The sequence below is a fragment of the Centroberyx affinis genome, unplaced genomic scaffold (genome assembly GCF_046629955.1).
Source record: "Centroberyx affinis isolate AG114_WGS23_722 - 3 ecotype Tasmania unplaced genomic scaffold, CSIRO-AGI_Caff_v1 ptg003745l_1, whole genome shotgun sequence".
In the NCBI taxonomy this organism is placed as follows: domain Eukaryota; kingdom Metazoa; phylum Chordata; class Actinopteri; order Beryciformes; family Berycidae; genus Centroberyx; species Centroberyx affinis.
In genome coordinates this window covers 129,260-150,230 of record NW_027281623.1, presented here as the reverse complement: position 1 = coordinate 150,230, position 20,971 = coordinate 129,260, and the positions used below count along the sequence as shown (strand labels likewise).

The following is a 20,971-nucleotide window of genomic DNA, read 5'->3' as shown; positions in this document are numbered from 1 at the left end:
ATCGGCAAGGCACAGGCCCCTGTCAATGTGAAACTCTATAGATACGCAAAAGGAAGAATTGGTTAAGTAAGGCAAGACCTCTACATGGTTGAGTTCAGAACCTGGTGATGGTCGAGGCTGCACATTCAATGAAAAATCAAAATAAATATGAATTAAACAATCTATCTTGCCTTCTTTTCCAGGCTTTTGAGATAAAGTTAGCAAACTTAAACACATCAAAATGAAACAGCCGTTCCAGTTTTTGCTCATCTGAACACCAGAATATTTCAGGGTTTTGTCAAACGATTTCATGGAACAGTAACTCTATTAAGTCATCATGATTTGTACAGTACAAAAGACAATGGGACTCACTTTCCACTTCACCCAAATCACACAGCTCCACACAGTCTGTTTTCCCCCGGGATATTTTTGAATCGACCAGCCTCAACGGCCAGAGGAAGAATACCAGCTCTCAACTGTGCAACCAAAGATCTTTGGCTTCTAGATAAAGGAGATGTAACATATAATTCAGGGCTAAAATTCTGTTTGATATGCACATACAGTATGTCCTTAATTTTGGCTTTGACAGAACGTTTTCAAACCATTTTTCTTCAAATTTCAGTGAAAGCTTAGTAGTGCTAGTAGTAGTAGTAGTAACAGTATTTGTATTATTAGTATTAGTATATGTTCATGAGGGTTCTTGACATGTAATAAACTGCAAAAGCCCACACCTTCGAGAACCACGATGTGCAGCAACACCTACGTGACAGTTTTCAGTGGTGAGGAGAGGGAAGGCTGATAGTGCCGATTAGAAGCTGCTGCTGATTTCATCTCTCCAGCTGTGTATAAAGCTGAAGCTCGTCCCGTCTCCTCTGGGCCAGAGCCTGCCGGGTCACTCCGTCTCAGCCATGGCTTTCTCTGCTCTGCTGACTGTGGGTCTGCTGATCCATAACGCCGCAGGTGAGAAAACACTATCGCTGTCTTAAGGACATTATTCTCATCTAGAAGGATGGATGTGAGGAGTTAGGCTGCATGTAATTCCATACAGTCAGGAATATGGTGGAGGATAAACCCACCTTAACCCCATTGGTAACACTTTACAATAAGGGTCACTAAGTTAACACTTAACTAATGTGTCTGGTAATCATTTACTAATGGTGTTCGTTTTAACTAAGGTATTAATTTATACATTATTTAATAGTCATCTTTATAAAGTATTAAATAATGTATAAATTAATACCTTAGTTAACATCAACACCATTAGTAAATTACACATTTGTTAACTGTTAATTAAGGGTTAGTTAATGCTTATTAAGCATTAACTAACCCTTAACTTAGTGACCCTTATTGTAAAGTGTTACCAGTACTATCAAATTGGTGTAAGTCATTTGAGGATTGGGTCTGTTAATGAATGCTTTAGCGTAAGTATAATTGATCTTTGTTTTTAGGTATGACTGTACATTAAAAAGTGCCACTGATGTAGACTTTGAAATTGTTTATCAAATATGTAAGATGCTTCCACTTATACTATGGCGAACCATTGAAAATTCTTGAGACTGATTCTCAGCTGTAGTCAAATATTTGCACATTTGTGATAAATAAGACTTTAAAGGAATAGTTCACCCAAAAATGTAAATCCTGTCATCATCTCCTCCCCCTCATGCCAGTTGAAACACAGGTGAAGTTTGTCCATATAACACACAGGGAGGCTGCAGCACAACTCCATAGCAGCCTTCTCCAAAACAACTGAAGTCAGTGGGGACCAGTTCTTCCAGAGTTTCAAAAAAGACCTACAGAAGTGACATTTTGTGCTATGGTGGGGGGGGGTTAGTGCCACTTTAACTTACACTGCATTTTAGGTTCTTTCAGAGTCGAGGTCAGGAGCTCCATCGTGGGGGGGCAGGACGCTCCGGTGGGCCGCTGGCCGTGGATGGTTCACCTGAACATCAGCGACGGCAGCAAGAGGTGGCGCTGTGGCGGCTCGCTCCTCACTGACGAGTGGGTGCTGACCGCCGCGAGCTGTGTGGACCGGTAAGTGTGTCTTCGTCTATGTGTGTGTGTGTGTGTGTGTGTGTGTGTGTGTGTGTGTGTGTGTGTGTGTTCTGCAGTGGAATCATTGATCACCATAAGTAGGGACGGGGACGATACGCTCATCTCACGATACGATTAGATAGGCGATACGGGGGTTCACGATTCAATACGACCGCGATACGATGCAAAAAATAAAAGTTCAGTGACAACAAAGTGTGACTGTGCAGAATTCTGTTTATTTCTTTTTTTTTTTTTTTTTTTTTTTTTTTTAATGGTGCTCTGGCAACAATTACATAGACTTCCAGTTCGGTATTTGTACAAAACCACTTTTTTCCATAGGTTTTTGAACTACCTTAACAAAACATACATAACAGACTGAAAAAGAAAAAAAAAAAAAAAAAAAAAAAAAAAAACGCACACACACCACCAGCTGACATAATTACATTCATATTACTAGGGTATGCTGCAGTCAGTTCCAGTGTTGCTAATCAGGCAGAACGAAGTTCAATCCAGAGGGGTCCACCGCATCCAAGACTGGCTGCTAGGGCTGGGCGATATATCAATATTATATCGATATCGTGATATGAGACTAGATATCGTCTTATATTTTGGATATCGTAATATGGTGATATGGCATAAGTGTCTTTTCCTGGTTTTAAAGGCTGCATTACAGTAAAGTGATGTCATTTTCTGAACTTACCAGACTGTTCTAGCTGTTCTATTATTTGCCTTTACCCACTTAGTCATTATATCCACATTACTGATGATTATTTATCAAAAATCTCATTGTGTAAATATTTTGTGAAAGCACCAATAGTCATCCCTACAATATTGTCAATATCGATATTGAGGTATTTGGTCAAAAATATTGTGATATTTGATTTTGTCCATATCGCCCAGCCCTACTTACAACTGAACATGTAACCCACTTCGTAGAAAATACCGAGATATATATCGTGTATCGTCATTCAGCCTAAAAATACCGAGATATGATTTTTGGTCCATATCGCCCAGCCCTACTGGCTGCCATACCAGAATTCTGTTTATTTCTGAGCCACAAATCTTTCTAGCGATGGCTTTGGCTAAACAATTTAAAAATGTTTTTACAACGTGTAAATGATATAATTTGGATGGAGAGCTTGTGAAATTGGGATGGACAAGACATCTCATTTGTGATGACTACAGCAGAGTAAAATGTAACTAATATCGCATATTCATTTTTCTGCCCCATGATACGCATTTTCACATTTTTGTACTGCGATATATTCAATTTCGATTTATCATCCCGTCCCTAGCCATAAGTCTCTACTACTATAATAGTGTGTGTATGTTCTTGTACTTTTATCCTTGTGCGAACCAGTTTGAGTTTTAGACCTTCATACTTAGGACATTTTGGCCAATCCTTACTTCTATAAGGGGCTTGTTTAGGATTGGGATTAGGGGTCCTTGATATGAAAAAGGTTGAGAATCACTGGATTAGGGTAAGGTTTACGGTAAGGGTTAAGGGTTATATAGTCAATGGAAGGTCCTCACAAGTAAATAATACAAATGTTTTTTGTGCATGTGTGTGTCACAGACAGCACAACACCAATGCGGATAAATCAATGGCTTGGCTTGGCTCAAACGCCCTGAGGGGGTTTTCCAGGTTCCGACGTCTTGGGAACATCATCACCCACAATGACTTCCAGTCCAATGGCAACCTGAACAACATCGCCCTGGTTAAGATGACCAAGAAGGTCGTCTTCACCCCGGTGATTGCACCTGTGAATCTGATCACGACCCAGGACAGCTTTGATTCCACATCCGAGTGTTGGATCACTGGCTGGGGCGACGTTGGGAAAAATAGTGAGTTCAACACATAATGCCCATGCAGGGACAAATGAACACACATAGACATAGCACACATAAAAGACATCCATCCATTATGAACTATCACTATGTTAGGGGTCATCAGATTCAAGAATTTCCTGTCAAATCAATTTAAGTAACATTACCATTATATATACAATATCCACATAACACTGTTAGAAAATGAGCTCACGTAAAAATAATACACTATGTTATTGATAGATTGTCCCGTTGGTCAACTTATCCGTTAAGTGGTGAGAAAATGGACACCAATATCGTTAGTTGGTGGGCGATCGGAGACAGATGAATACTTTGCTGAATATTGCAATACAATATTATTATCTACAAGCCATATAATAAAAACTACTTACTACTTTTTATTGCTAAAACCTCATTCGTTTTACTGGATATTGCTAGTGGCCTACTATCACTCAACATAGTGTATGCTAAAGAGTTAGCATGGAGCCCACTATCACTCAACATAGTTTATGCTAAAGAGTTAGCATGGAGCCCACTATCACTCAACATAGTGTATGCTAAAGTGTTAGCTTAGCCTACTATCACTCAACAGAGTGTATGCTAAAGTGTTAGCATGGAGCCCACTATCACTCAACATAGTGTATGCTAAAGTGTTAGCTTAGCCTACTATCACTCAACAGAGTGTATGCTAAAGTGTTAGCATGGAGCCTACTATCACTCAACATAGTGTATCCTAAAGTGCAGTGGTGGAAGAAGTACTGAGATCTTTTACTTCAGTAAAAGTAGCAATACCACAATGTAAAGATACTCCATTACAAGTAAAAGTCCTGCATTCAGAATCTTACTTAAATAAAAGTACATAAGTAGCAAAATGTACTTAGAGTATCAAAGTAAATGTACTCATTATGCAAACTGTCCCCATTTAGAGAGTTATATTTTTCATAAACTATTGGAATATTAATACTGATTTATTGACATATTAAAGTTAGGGTTAGGCTAATCTTAACAATTTAGCTATACTTTTGGGTAGTCTAATCTATAACAATGCTATTTTATAGTTATTTTATAAAGATGATCAAATGTTTTCAATATAAAATATTGATCTGAAAAGTAACTAGTAACTATAGCTGTGAAATAAATGTAATGGTGTAAAAAGTATAATATTTCCCTCTAAAATGTAGTGGAGTATAAGTACAAAGTAGCATAAAATGGAAATACTCAAGTAAAGTACAAGTACTTCAAAATTGTACTGAAGTACAGTACTTTAGTACTGTTTAGTTTTAGTTACTTAGTTTATTTAGTTAGTTATTTTCCACCACTGCTAAAGTGTTAGCATGGAGCCCACTATCACTCAACATAGTGAATGCTAAAGTGTTAGCATGGAGCTAACACTTGTGTTAAAGAGCACCGGTGCCAATGAGCTACAGGCAACACATGGATGATTTTGGTGTCAATGTTCTCATCACTTCATGGCTAAGCTGACCAAAGGGACAATCTACCAAAAATGTGGTGTATTTCTTTAACAGCAAAGATAATCAGATATAAACATAACCTTGGATACTATGTGTACGTAGCAATATCATAAAAGCATTCTCTCCTTCTTTGCCATTATCACCCTCTTTATTTTCCTCATTGCTTTCCTTGTCTCTCTCCCCCTGTCTGTCCACCCTGTCCCTCTCTGTCTGTCTCAGACCCACTGCCAGGTCAAGAAGTCCTCCAGCAGCTGCAGGTCCCCATTGTCCGTCAAATCGAGTGTAAGGCAGCGTACCCCGGCATGACTGATAAAATGCTGTGTGCGGGATACCTGGAAGGAGGGAGGGGCACCTGTGATGTGAGTTTTACCATTTAAGTCGAGGAAAAAAAAATCCTTTCATCCAATCAAAAATACATTTTATGTGTTGAATATGGACACAAAAATCAATACATAAATCAAAACTTTTTTTCTCCCGTTTTCTGGTTTTATTCTGATGAATTATATATTTGATAATGCGCACAGGGATTTTGTGGGGAAAAAGTTTTTTGATGAATTATTTACAAAATACTATGTATATGGTGCAGATCTTTGCGCCATATAGCTTTTGGTTTTTTTTGTTTTGTTTAATTTTATCTGAAAACATAGCTTTTTTGCTATATTTTAATATAAATTAGAAATGACAAAAGATACAAAAAAGGCAGTGTAAATTACAAACCATTTTTGTTAAGAAGCAGGAGGTCAAATCTGGAGGCATTTAGCATGTGTTAGCATGTTTTTTTGTTTTTTTTTTAGCTAATTTTGTGCTCAGTGTACTTGATGCAGCTGGTATAAAAACAGAAATTGGCTATTTATAGTTGTTTTTGTTGATTTGTGTGTAGTTTTATGAAACTAATGTAGGTATAGGCGTAAAAGATAATATCTCAAGATTGACCAATCCAGCCAAAATCAACATTTTCGCATGTTGTGTCTCACCCTAACAGGTTAAATCAGTGAAGTTGAAGTTATGCTAGCTTAGAGCACAGGTTCTCAACGTGGGTTCCGGGGACCACCAGGGGTCCTTGGGGGGGGGGTTCCAGGGGGTCCACAGCGAATTGATAAATTGTTAAACTTCACCATTGTTTCATTTACAAGAAGTTGACACGATGAGAGAATGTAGCAGAATGACTGTTTTGATCATAGTTTCTCTGTTATCTCTCTACCTACAATCCAGATAGTCATGGAATTCTGGACAAAATCATATCTGACAATAAAAATATTCTCAGATTTGGGTCAGAGAGACAAAATCTCATCAAATGGGGGTCCGTGGCTTAGGGGTCCTTGATATGAAAAAGGTTGAGAATCACGGGCTTAGAGCAATCAAATCGATTTCCAATCTAAGGAAGGAGGGTCAGTGATGCTAAGTGGGAATCTCAAGTGATAGTTGGCATTTCTGCTTCACAGGGAGACACCGGCGGCCCGCTCATGTGCCGTACATCTCGCGGCTTCGTGCAGGTGGGCATCATGAGTTACGGGAATTCTTCGGGTTGCGCTCTCGAGGGTTTCCCCAGCGTCTACACCCGAGTGGATCAATACCTGCCCTTCATCAACAGTTACATCCACCGCTACCTGGAGGCCTCAGCTGAGACCTAGACGATCCCTGAAGCTGAAGCTGAAGCTGTCCGGTCCACCCACTGGAACATCCTTCCAATCCTCGCTCTGTTCAGCTTCTCAACCGCATAGATGAATAGAAATGTTGTGCATTCTCGCAGTAAAGTCTTGAAGCATTCGTTTTGTGTGTCTGTGTTTCTTTGTGTTTTGGAGAATTTATGTGCAACGTATGCTGACAATACAGGCAGGAATTTTTTACAAATAATCTGAGCTGCAAAGGCAGAACTTTATACAAACCCATGCAACATTTAGGGTGGGACATTTTGTATTTCCAACTTCTGTGGCATCTATCAACCTCTTATCCAACATAATTGCCCAACACATGATACATTTCCAAATTCCTCAACATCTTCCCTAACCAAACGCAGGATCTATGTTATCAGATTTGCAGAAGCCATGACACGTTCATTTGTGTACAGTGTGCCCAAAGCCAAATTTCATTCATTTACCAAGTGGGACAGCAGGCTAGATAAAGTGGGACACTAGAAGTTAGTTTTTATAAGTTAAATGCTATGATATATGAATTAATACACAAGAGATACTGAACCCTTTCCTGGTACAACCATTATTAGATATGGCTTCCTAATAGATTTCAGGCATTTTTTAGTGATCTTTACTCACCACTAATATGCTAAAAACATCATGATTTGGACTAGGTTCAGATTCTATTTAAAATAGCAGTACTACAAGAACCAGAGCCTTGCCAACTTAAACACAGATGGTCGCCCAATGTAAATCCAATTATCTACTCAAAACTGACTGACTTTCAAAATCATACTGACAACCTTTTTTTGAAATTTTTGATGCAGCAGTATTATGCACTTTTATGGCAAATCTGGCATTGTGTAATATTTGTGACAGTTTTATAGCCTAAATAGCAAAACCAGAAGAAACAACAGATGCCACAGATCTTACCATGTGCTTTTTCAGGAGGAGCATATGCTGGCATTTCTGTTTTATTGGTCAGTTAACAGACAGGAAAGATGGGAGAGAGGAGGGCGGCATGTGACAAAGGTCCCAGGCTGAACCAGAGGTAGCCATTCAAACAGTGGTTTGGATCTTTGAAAGTGATAGAATCTCGTAGCCCAAACGGCATCAACATGTCACTGGAATTCATCTCATAGGCTGTAGAAAATCTGCATTTACTTGCATCTTGAGTCTGAATATAACGGAAGAGGATTAGGGCCACATGAATCAAGTCAGAATTCTGACTTTAAACTCAGAACTCACATTTTTCACATGGCCCTAATCTTCACAATGTAAAAGGAGAGGAAATCTTGACCACATAACCTGCAGCAAGAGGCAGCTGGTCTAAACAGGGTCTAATATGATGCCTTCTTTCTTGAGTTTACACATAATTGATACTGTGCATGTAAAAAAAATAACCCTAACCCTTCCATGTACTATGTCTCAGAAACTGTCCATCCATCCATTCATCCACAAGCATTAGATACCAAGTAACACATTAATACCCAACTATGCTTACTCTGAACTATGGCATGGATTGTAGCCGTCAACGAAATGTTAGAATTTGACAAAGATTGCTTATTTATAGCAGTAGAGGTAACTCCATTTTGCTTTTGCAGCCCACATACACGTTTTCACCAATTCATTATAACCTAGCACCCATATTCCTATAATGCAAACAGTTTCAACAGTTTCATATGAATGCTATTACACATTTTCAATTTAGAATAACAACCCCATAGCTTTTCACAAACTAAGAAACACATACCCAATATATTTATTTGCCAAATGTCAAGTCATGCTGACCTGCAGTTCATTTTTTAAAAGGTTTTTTAAAAAAACAAAACAAAAATACCAGCAAAAAATTTATTGCAGATATTATGGGTCCTAGAGGTCAAACCAAGTTTCACATCTCTAAGAGTAACAGCATGGTGGGGCTGAACAGGATAATTACCGTTTACTACATTTCTCACAGAAGAAGCCAGAGAACAGTCATCCCTTTATTCTTTAGGAGGCTCGTCAGTTGTCGAGCAGATTAAACGATGTAGATTCTGGACTTTGAGTGTGATAAATAACACATATGTCATAACACTCACTGTTAAAACATTACAATTCAAATGTGATGAAGCACCGTCCAATTTACTTGTTATAAGAGCATCTAATGGCTCATTAGATGCTCTTATAACAAGTAAATTGGACGGTGTAGGGTATAACACACTATAATCTATTGTAACTGTATCCCTTAAAGGTGCTTTGTGTTAATCTCATTGTCAAATTAATTGTGACACCTTGGGATAATTATAGTAAACAAATGAGAGCATGGTGGAGATGATTGGTCTCCTCTTTCTCACACCAGTGGTATTGTTAGAGCTAGTGTTTCTTAAAATGAAGACTACATTTCCCATAAACCCCTTTGCTTCTGGTGCCCCCTCCCCCTCCCCGAAGAGGATCAACACGTTGGAAGTGATTTTTCCATCGGTCTTTCTCTCCTTCCACCATCTGCCATTACCAGAAACTCCAAAAAGCTTTAGCTCCGTTTGCTCTGGAAGAACAACGCCCTCTTCCTGTTTTGTGCCATAAAGCAATCCAGCAGTTTTCCCTCCAAATCTGACCCAGTGGCACACGATGTAAAACGCAGTGTAGAGGCTGGTAGAGGCTGTCAATCTTCTTGCCGATGGTCTCGTTTGCTTACGGCAATTCTAGTAATGGCTCAAAATTAATGTGCTAATTATTTATTGATGTAAAAATGATATAGCACCTTTAAAGTGTAACTTGATGTCAAATCTCTAGCCACTGAGCATGTCTTAGACCACGGCAGATGGAGCACCACTTTGATCTTGCCCTCTCCCTTTCCCCCTCATCAGCTCAAGTTCATATCTGGATAGGCAGTGGTATTTCTCATCAAAAAGGCACATACTTCAAGTCAATGCACTACGAGCGAACCGCAGCCCCGGTAGAATAAATAAAACGGCTAGCAAACAAGATGAAAACGCAACCACATTCAAGACGTTAAATGAAGGTAATAAAAGAACAATCCATCAAAAAAAAAAAAGATATGTAATTCCTACATCGATTTGACAGTGACTGAATCGTTGAACTTTGGTGACTCGAGTAATAATTTTGGCCAAAAGAATTTCCAACAGAAATTCTCAGAAAATCTTTCGTTAAGAAAAAAAAAAAAAAAAAAAGAAAGTCTGACATGATTAGTTGAGCAACCCTCCCATTTGGGTGATGATATCGGAGTGAGGAAGCTTCAACGCTCTCCTAGAGAAAGTCTAGAGAAAAATCCCATCAATATCGCATAAAAAATATTTTTTTCGTTACTCTACGGTATCGGTCTGCTGACAGATGTCCACGTTTCAACATCAGTTCCAAACAGTCGGGAGTCTGGTCCTGGAACGACCACTATGTCCTTGAGGTTACGTAGCAGCTGCAGTGTGTGTGTGTGTGTGTGTGTGTGTGTGTGAGTGTGTGTGTGTGTGTGTGTGTGTGTGTGCGCGTGTGTGCTGACTAGCCATTGGCTACGTTTACATGCACGGACTAACCTGGCTATTGCCCATACTCTGGTTAAGGTCTTAGTCGGTTAATCTGTTTTCATGAATCTTTGATACCCTGTGATTGAATTTCCCTGGTGCCATGAATAAACCAGTTAACAGAATATTCCCTCCCTCTTTGACTGACAGGGTTCCTACACATTTTCAATTAAAAAATTCCATACTTTTTCCAGACCTTGATTTGTTTTGAAGATTTTGTCTGGTGTTCAATATGATTTACGCAGATAGACATCTTGCCCCTGCTAACTAGGTCATATCACTGTATAGATGAAGATTGTTCTTCACAGCGACAAATATCACAATATGTGAGATGATTGGCAGGGTTCCCACACGGTTTCCACTTTAAAATTCCATATTTTTCCCAGACCCTATGTTCTTGACCGGATTTGATTTTGGTGGGTATTTGATATAATGCATGCTGACAGCGGCTGGGTAATAAGAGCGTCCCTCTATCTGAACATTATTCTCCACATCAACAAAAACTGTGGACTCAAAGTGGCTCTACAACAACATAAAAGCTAGAATTATGTGTGTATCGGACCTGAACCGCAACATTTTCCATACTTTTTCAGACATTTTTTCAAATTCCCAAACTATTCAAGACCTGGAAATGATCAAATTCATTTTTTATACTTTTCCAGACTTTCCAGACCTGCGTAGGAACCCTGTAAGTAGGTCCACACAACATTCTTGCTCCATCAAACTTAATTGGGGTAAACATTTGGACCAAAACTAGTCTTTGTCTTTTGTTGATGGAACAAGAATGGTGTTGATGTTTGATGTATCTAGAATCCTGCGGGAGTCCGAGTTTGTACACACGGTGAAAGATAAAGATGTTTCCTTAACCAGGTTTCTCATGATCAGAGCATGAGCTTAGCGAGTTACTCTAACCCAGGCATGATGTTTACATGCATCCACACAAAACCAGGTTAATAACAGTGTTCTCGGTGCGTGTAAACGTAGCCAGTGTCCTGCTCATAGCACCGGCTGTCCCTCTGTGGGTGTCTCTGACGGAGGCTGAGAGGAGCTGCTGGGCGTCCCCGTCTCCTCCTCTACCAATCCCTCCTTCTTCTCCTCCTCGGCTTTCAGTTTCTCCGCCTTGGTCCTGAACCTCAACCCGTGGCCTGTGGACCACAAAGAGGTATTACAGTGGTTTTATATTTACATCACAAATAACAAAAAATAATATCGAAACATATTAACAACCGTGCTAGAAAAAGAGAGATCAATTATAGCAATATTGGAGGTCCTCAGCTCCTGGGCCTCCAATATGGCCGCTAGGGGGTGCTATAGTTTCAATCTAATGGCAACAAACTGACACTATTATCAGTGTGTATGCACGTGTGTGTGTGTACTGACTTGGACAGTCGGCCACCTCCTTGTACGCCTTCTTCTTGCAGCAGCCTCGACACAGATTGAAGACACATTTATTTCCCTACAGAGACAAAAGACTCCGATTAGGATCTTCCACTTTTCTATCTAGTGTTGTCTATTCTTTCATCCATGAACCATATTAATCACACGAAGACACTGACTGGCAGTTGGTTGATTAAATTGACTGGGCGACTATCAACTTACCTTTGGGTTCCCACACTGTTCACATTTGATGTACTTTGCTGCAAAGTGGAAGAGAGACGCAAAAATCGTGATTTTACGTACGAACGTTGATTTGAAGACATCTACTGAAAACCATGAAATGTGAATCATTTAATTGATGTTGGTGAATGTTTTGATTGATGTTTGGTCACTGGACAATTGGCAGCGAAAGAAAATTTCCAAAGAACCCTGTTGACAAGATGATAATGCGATCGGTACGACTCACGTTTCTGTTCGGGACAGAAGTTCTTGTTGGGGTTGCGCGACTTCTTCTTCTGCTTGTTTTTGGAGAGGGTGTCCACTGTTCCGTCAGAGTCCTCCAGCGCCCTCTTCTGACACACCGTCTTCTTCACCTCTGACCCCTGGCTGTTACCGTTAGCGACTGGCTCCTTTGGCCTGCAAGCCACAGTCAGTCACGGGTAAGATCAATATGATGTAATACTATTGTTGCAAACAGATTTTCACTTTCCACCGGTGATTATGATTCTTCTCTGGTATGCCTCAAGGCTCAATTCTTGGGCAGAGACAGTTCTCTTTTGATATGTTACCCCTTGGCAATATTTGCCAGTATAGCACCAACTCTTCCAATATGCTGATGACACTCAACTGCATCTCTAAGTCGAACCAAACAATCCAAGTTGTTGGATTACATGGCTGTCTAGGTAACATCTAGGGACTATATCTCTGAAAAGTCTGACATGATATTACAGGCCCTGAGACAAAACTCAGTTGTCTCTTTGCCCTTTATCTCTGTATATCGAGTCTGCATCTAAGAATTTCAAAGTTATTTTGAAGATTTTTGAGAGCCTGATGCTGTCCTTCCTTAAACAAGTCACAGACCCTCCCCTCGACATGCCGCAGTTTGTCCCAGGGAGAATTACTCAGTGGACAATACTGTCAACATGGGCCTACACTGAAATAAATTAAGTGTAAAATTGTATTCAGAATCGGCTCCATGAAGAGATTACCTAGAGAAAATTGGGATAAAGGGAAAAAAAAAAAAAGGACAAAGAAGAATGGGAAGTGGTGACTCACACTGGTCTGATGTATGGCTGGCAGATCCAGTGAGGGAAGGGCAGGCCACCTTCCTTCTGCTCCACATCCTTTCCTTTGGCTATCTCCTCCTGTATGTATGGACAGACAACATTACCCTACTGCTCGTGTATGAAAGCTATAGATGGAATTCGCATGAAGTAACATGATGAAAGTTGTTGTTGATTCGTTTGCATGGACTAATGCGAGACTGGTGTTGTCTAATATCTAAAAACTCGATACTACTTCGATACCATGGCAAACAAGAAAAACCTGAATCGTGTTAATATGTGTTCAAAGTAAGGACATCCTGGTGAGCGGCTCTTGATATATGGAGCCCAAGGTCATTCCCAAAGTGTTAGTATTTACAAAGAAGCTTCTGTGGTTGGATGCCTCTGGGTTAAAGACGGTTAGGTTGGCTGGTACCTGACAGCGTAGTCTCAGCTGTTTGCTGACGTCAGCCAGACCCTGCAGGTTCTTCACCTTGGCCAAGTCCTCCCTCAGATCCTGGTGGATCTGTAGCCTACACACACACACCATATAGGTCCTCATTAACAGCATGGTATCCGCAGGTTTTGGAAAGCCAGATTTAAAACTTCATAAAACCTCCTTAAATACTACTTGAAATAATGAAACACCCAATTTAAGAACCAAAATGAAGAAAGAGCATCCAAGCAACCAGACTATTTCTGCTTGAGCACAGCTAATGAAAGTTCTAAAACTAAATGGGAGGGTGTCACTATTCATGTCATGTGTATGCATAATATATGTACATGTACATAACAGGAAGGCCCATGCTATATTTCTGAAAATACCAATATAAAAAACTTCTAATAACTACATTTAAGACATGTTAATGCTTTCCAAACTCTTAAAATTAGATTATAAGACTTCTTGAGACTTTTTAAAGGACCTGCAGATACCCTGCACAAATGTGAATATACTGTGTATGTTTCTGTGCTGTTGTTGGATTTCTGCTAAATGTTTGTATGCGTACACACACACACACACACACATTGACATACGTATGGTGCCAGAGCTTGAAGAGGTGGGCTCGTACGTAGGACAGGGTGCAGGGGGGGTGCTGCTTAACCACCTCCAGGTACTCCTCAGCCATCTCCCATACTGGGGGGCTGCGGCCCTCGAAGAGCGCCGGGTTATGGAGGTTCCCCTCTGAAGACGGGACACACGAAGCACACCAATACAAAATTAGAAATAGATTTTTATTTTTTTTTTACTTCAATAATCAGACATTGTGCAGTAAACTGCCTTTACCAACTTTACCAAACAAATTCCCTCAAACTAAAGCAGTCTGTACTTTAATTTGTTGTGTCATTTCAAGTGTTCCTGCCTAAATACTACAGAAATTCATAGTATACATTGTGTACATGTGTTCCTCACCAGCGCACATAACACCCTGCACTCCCGTCTCCTGAATGCAGCGCTCCACATCGCTCAGATGCTGAATGTTGCCATTGGCGAACACTGGGATATTCACCGCTTTCCTGTGGCACACACACACCCATCAAATATTAGAAATATTGCAAATTTTATGCTGCGGCAAATGTGTCATTTTGCATGTTTGACCAATATTGCTTTTGAAAGCTGGTGCCGATACGCTTGTATTGAAGCTGCTGACAGCTAATATCTTGTGTTCAATACCTCTAAATATTTCCAATATTTTCCACTTTCCACTTGTAAAAAAGTCCAAGTATTGAGTGTTTCGCCCAGAATTATATTCTTAACAGGATGGAAAAGCCTCTGAAACAGCCATCATGGGACACAAACGCTTAATTGAAACCCAGACTGATGAAATTCCTTTAGGGTTAGCAGCTCTTTATGGCACGGTGAACCGCCCCACCTATTCAATAGTAGAGGAAAGTCACCGTCTTTAAATGAAGAATCAATTTCCAAAAAACATTACTGAACAAAAATAAAATGGGCAAAGAAAATAAAACGTCATTTCAGGTTTTCCAGAGAAAAAGTCACTGTTTTATGTAGCTGTGGTCAGAGAGGAATCTCTATCAAATCCACGGTGGACAACACTGACATTGGCCAGTATATACTGGTCTAACCCTAGTTTGAACCATTTGAAGAAATGGAAAAAATCTGCAACTACATGTTCCAGTGCAGATGCATGTAATAGATTAAAACAAGGCCATGGCAACTCACCGCACAGCCTTGATGTGCTCCCAGCTAGCGATGCCAGTCATGGCTCCTTTCTGGTCTTTGGTTCGGCCGTGTACCGTCAGCAACTGGGAAAGAGATGGAGGAAGCCCACATGTAGGTCTTATTCAAGATTCAAGATTCAAGATTCAAGATTCAATAATCTATTGCCATGTCAACATAGTTGATAGGAATTTGTTTTGGTTCACTCTCCTACAACAACAATGCAATAGCAGCACACAATATACACACAGTAAAACAGTAAACAGCAACACACAGAATTTACATTTACGGCACAATACCCAGAAAGCAGCATGTTATCCAGCACGTAGTAAAGTGCATACCGTGTTAAAGTGCTAGGTTAAGTGCATTTAGAGATAATCAGTGCAAGTTCAGATGCCTGATGGCTTTGAGGTAGGTGCTATCCCTGAAGCGAGATGTTCTACACTTAATGCTCCTGTATCTTCTACCTGATGGGAGGAGATTGAAGAGGTAATGAGAGGGATCTGTGGTGATATTTTTAGCCTTCCTGATTATTCTGGTGGAATAAAGTGATGCGAGCGAGGAAAGACTACAACCAATGATTTTAGATGCTCTGCCTATCACTTTTTTCAAGCTTAGTCTTGTCCTGAGTGGTTGTGTGGCCGTACCAGACAAGAATGGAAAAAGTGAGCACACTCTCACTTACAGATCTATAGAAGTGAGTCATGGCTTTCTGACCGACCCCGAACTTCTTCAGCTGCCGCAGGAAGTAGAGTCGCTGGTGGGCTTTACTGACTATGAGACTGGTGTTAAGATCCCATGATAGGGATTCGTGGATAGTGGTCCCAAGGAACCGGAAGGAGGAGACCCTCTCTACAACTTGACCATTGATCATCAGCTCTACTACTTCCCTGCGGTAGGCTGATTCCGCAGACGTGTCATCAGCAAACTTACACAACAGAACTGACTCGGTGTGTGATCTACAGTTGTTTGTGTATAAAGAGTACAGTAGAGGAGATAAGACACAACCCCGGGGGGCGCCAGTGTTCAGAAGCCTAGGCAGCGAGACATGATTACCCATTTTCACTACTCGTTTCCTGTTACATAAAAAGTTCAAGATCCAGTGACACAATAACGCATTAATACCCAGTGCCTGTAGAGAGTCAAACAACCTAACAGGAACAATGGTGTTAAATGCAGAACTAAAATCAAAAAAGAGAATATGTGGACTTAGATTCCAGGGGTGCTGAAGAACAGAACTACTGGGTACCATAGGCTGGGTATTGTGAGTCAAGTGCTTTCCAACGGCTAAATGGCAAAGGTTTCAGAAAGCTTTTTAAGCCCTTACTAATGCTACATGGAATTGAATTTAAGACCAATTTAAAAACCATAATAAATAAAGAAAGCTGGAAAATAGCCTGTTTCTGAGTAAAACATAGCTGATGAAAACTGTTAAACTATAAATAGGCAGAAGAAAAAAAGACACCAGGACGTTAAATGTTAAGGGACATGAAGTCCAACTGTGTTCAGTAAGGCAGATGCATGCATATTGTCCTACTATCTCTATCATATCTACTAATCTGTGCACAGCTAAGACTTGATTGTTAGTACACAATTACATGGATAACGACATATTACATTGGAAGTAGTCTTTTAGGTGTATCTGATTTGCTATTTGCTGCCAACTCGCAGGCAGGATCCAAACACAGCAGAGGCAGCTAAAGGTTCCAGTAGGTTTAACACTGCCTCAACATCAAAGAAACACTAGTTACTCTCTCGCTTCTCAGCATGGTCACACTGCTACACAAGGAATCACAGCATGATAAAGGGGAGGAATTAAGAGATGTGGCTTTGAAAAGGCCCACTTGCCCAGGAGTGCCCCCCTGCTTTGACCGGGCCTCACCACGAGACGAGACTGAGAATCACAGGCATAGAGCGTTCATGTTTAAAAGTATTACTCCGTTCATACCTGACATCCGGCTTTCTCCAGCATCTGGGCGTAGCGGACCGTCTTGTCGACCTCCTTGAACACGCGGATCTTGCATGTGATGGGCACCGAGATCTTCTCGTTGGCCAACTTGACTATGGGAAATGAACAAAACATCGTGAACGTCTTCCTGTATTTCCTGTATAAAAGGATTTCTAAGGGAGTTTTTTTTTTTTGTGTGATTATCGCCAAAAGTGCTTGACTTTGTGGTGGGATTTCTCAAAAAAAGTGCTGTAACTGAGTTCTCAAAAATACTGCAGGGGTTGGCTGAATTCGCGCGAAATATCGCCACCCCAAAACCTCAAAATTCCTGGAGGGACAGGTAAACGGCTCATCTGTCTTTCTTCACCTCTCGTCTCTTTAGGGCAGACTTACCCATTTTCTCCAACAGCTCCCATTCGTCTTGCAGGAAAACTCCATAGTGTCCTGAGAAACAGAAAGCATCCGGGACCGGTTAATTTGGTGTATGCTGTACAGGCTTGCTACAAATCCAATTCTAACTTTAGGCAGAGAATCCAAGAGAGTGACTGATATTTTGTACATCTCCCTCTATCAAAAACGCTTGGACACTCTCTCTTAACTAGGGCTGCACCGATCGATCGGGCATTGATCGTAATCAGCCGGTAAACGGTCCCAAAATAAAAACCGAGCCAATTTGCAGAGGTCAGCGGAAAGTTGCCGTCCATCTGGCGTTGACGGTTCTTTTCCGATCACAGCCTCCGATCGTAGATTAGAACCAGAACCGTTAGAACTTTACCAGTACGTCCCTAGTTCCTACACTTTACACACATCTACTGGTCCGTAAACGAGGAGGGACACGCCCTCTTGTACGTTTCTCTACGCGTGGCGAGTACCTCTCTTGGCGATCATCTGCGGACAGCCCAGGTTAAGGTCGATGGCGTCGCAGTAGTCCTGGGCCAGCAGAGCAGCCTGAACGAACACCCCGGGGTCGTTGGCGCAGAACTGAAAACGCAAGAGAGACAAGGCTTACACCAGCGATTCAAGGATCAATCAAGGACCCCTAATTTAGTCCACATTAGAGCCACTGACCCCCATGTGAGGAGATTTTGTCTCTTGGACCCAAATCTGAGAATATTTCTATTGTTAGATATGATTTTTTGCCCCAAAATTCCATGACTATCTTAATTGTATGTAGAGAGATAACAGTGAAACTATGATCAAAACAGTCATTCTTCTACATTCTCTAATTGTGTTAACTTCTTGTAAATTAAATAATGATGAAGTTTAACACTTCATCAATTTGGTGAGGACCCTCTGGAACCCACTCAAGAACCCCTGGTGGTCCCCGGACCCCAATGTTGAGAACCACTGGCTTACACTCTGACGCCATTTACACCTGCTATTAAAATGCTATTGGTATCTGGATGAAGAAAAACACAGGTTAATACGAGGTGTAAATGCACAATAACATGCTCCTCGTTGGTCTCAATGTTGCTTTTGGCCAGCAGATGTCACATTCAGATCCTGCGTTCAAAATGGCTTTGGTCTTAGTGAAAATAAACACATACTGGAGTTTTACGTTTGTAGGGTTTTGTAGTCAAGGTGGGCCGTTCTTTTTCAAGTGGGTCCACCTTGGCTATAAAGACCTGGAAGATACTCTGAGTGTCTTGTGTTAGGCTACATTATGAATTACCAGATAACAAGATCATTTAAAGGAATAGTTCACCCAAAAATGAAAATAACTTAACTAGTACCTTTATGTATGCAGTATGGAGTAATTTTATGTATGGAGTAATTTTATGCATGGAGTAACTTTATGTATGGAGTATGGAGTAATTTTATGTATGGAATAATATTATGTATAGAGTAATTTTATGTATGGAGTAACTATGTATGGAGTACGGAGTAATTTTATGTATGGAGTATGGAGTAATTTTATGTATGGAGTAATTTTATGGTTATCTTTTGTTATTTTTGGAACTTTAAAGATCGGTCCTCAATCTGTTATATGGACTAACTTCACCAGAGTTTCAACTGGCATGGGGGTCAGTAGATAATGACTGAATTTTCATTTTTGTGTGAACTATTCCTTTAATTTGGCTTGGATTCACCACCAATCCCTGACGTATTCGTCCAATCACCCAACCCTAGTGTGTGTGTGTGTGTGTGTGTATGTGTCCTCACCTGTGTGATGAGCGGCCTGTCCTCCTGACAGACCTCATTGTAGAGGTTTTCTCTCCTGTAGTTGGCGTCGCGCACGAACACCTGCGCGTGCAGCATGGGGGTGTAGCAGAGCTGGGCGCCGTGCCGGCGGCTCAGCAGGCGCCAGGCCAGCTCGCTCTGGTCCACCATGGGTGCCACCACGAAGCGCGCCCCCTTCAAGGTGCTCCTCCAGAACTCGTAGCCCTGGAGCTTCGCCATCACAGCTCGCTTCACCAGACACAGAGGCAGAGAAAATTAAAAACTCAAGTAGGTGTTTTTCCTGTTTGGCAACACTTGAGTGAAGTCGGCTGAAATGCGACCTAGCTTCACTTCTGCTAGAGTAAAAATTCATCAAAGTAGCAGTAGCCTACTATTACTTTCTGTCCTCTTTCCACCCCTGGCACCAACCTGCTCCCTATCTGGTTTTAGCCATTTCTACTTTGTTATGATATGGCATGGTTAGCTTATTTATCATACCTTCTACGGCATGATGGACAATTATGCATTTGGCATTTAGTTTAGGTTTAAATCCAGCAAGTCAACGAGTTCCCACTGTGTGGCTCAACAGTAACTACAAAGTCTAATTAAACACATGACGTACTATCGGTTAGTTAACACTGTTTTTCATCGGTGTTTCATGTAGATTCGTCCGTACTCGGAGTACATTTTAAACGAGTTGCGTTTGTCTTTTTCTTTAGTCACTTTTTACACTAGTAATTACACTTATAGCGTTAGTAATGTTAAAGTAAAACGTCAGCAGAGTGACAGGACTTCTACTTGACTAGGATATGTTGCTCCTCCACCAGCTATCTAGCTGGGATTAGTTGTAATACGGCATGGTTAGCTTAATTTCCATTTGCCTACAACGACATGAATGACATTTTTTGTTAATTTTAATCCATCAGAAGCAACGTTTGAGTCCCCACCGTATGGCTCAAATAGTTACTACTAACTTAGTCTATCTAATTACATGTTGTACTGTCTGCTAGCTAACCTAGCTAGCTCCAGCCAGTTGACATGGAGCACATGATCCACCGCCACAGGACGCAGTTATAACGGATCTGACAGCAAATACATCTGAATCATGTTTCTCTAACTGTGTCATACAATGCCTCTCTATCTGTGTTTAATTAATCTATTCGATATAGGCTGTTGCTGAGAATATTCACCTGTATCACTGAAATTTGCAGGGAATTCCTGCCGCAGCAGTTTCCACGTCGGTGTAACAGTCAAAGAGTACCGATGGGGAAACAAATGTCGGAACTCATAAACTAGGCACAGGCAGACTGGGGGTCCGGGATTTTGATTGACAGCCCTATTCCTTAGTTATGGAAAGTCATGGGAAAAGACATGGAATTGTACAGGCTGTTAAGAATACAAATAATATACATTCAAATAATACAAAAAATAATGACACTGTTAGTTTGAAAGTATAGACTACCATTAAAATGAAACCAAACAAAAACTGGTACTGCTGGCTGATAAAGGTCCAGCAAAATTCAGAACAAATCAAACAAATTAAGTAATGTATCAGTATAAAAAAAATTAAAAAAAACACACAGTACT

At 40.7% G+C, this 20,971-nt stretch overlaps 2 protein-coding genes across 2 annotated transcripts; one reads left to right on the top strand and one right to left on the bottom strand.

Moving 5' to 3' along the window:
- The first annotated feature begins 865 nt into the window (after nucleotides 1–865).
- LOC139662282 (tryptase-2-like) lies at nucleotides 866–7,076 on the top strand. Its single transcript, XM_071540925.1, has 5 exons — nucleotides 866–939; nucleotides 1,839–2,010; nucleotides 3,587–3,855; nucleotides 5,529–5,668; nucleotides 6,752–7,076. Exons 1-5 carry the CDS (start codon nucleotides 888–890, stop codon nucleotides 6,938–6,940), a joined length of 822 nt encoding a protein of 273 aa, XP_071397026.1. The 5' UTR covers nucleotides 866–887; the 3' UTR covers nucleotides 6,941–7,076.
- A 1,722-nt stretch (nucleotides 7,077–8,798) lies between these two features.
- Nucleotides 8,799–19,624, bottom strand: dus1l (dihydrouridine synthase 1-like (S. cerevisiae)). The gene is made up of 13 exons (XM_071540917.1): nucleotides 19,388–19,624; nucleotides 18,097–18,205; nucleotides 17,618–17,668; nucleotides 17,225–17,337; nucleotides 15,280–15,362; nucleotides 14,509–14,612; nucleotides 14,133–14,280; nucleotides 13,534–13,630; nucleotides 13,111–13,199; nucleotides 12,302–12,471; nucleotides 12,058–12,095; nucleotides 11,839–11,914; nucleotides 8,799–11,603 (listed from the first exon to the last, which is right to left on the bottom strand). Exons 1-13 carry the CDS (start codon nucleotides 19,622–19,624, stop codon nucleotides 11,455–11,457), a joined length of 1,464 nt encoding a protein of 487 aa, XP_071397018.1. The 3' UTR covers nucleotides 8,799–11,454.
- Nucleotides 19,625–20,971: the final 1,347 nt, after the last annotated feature.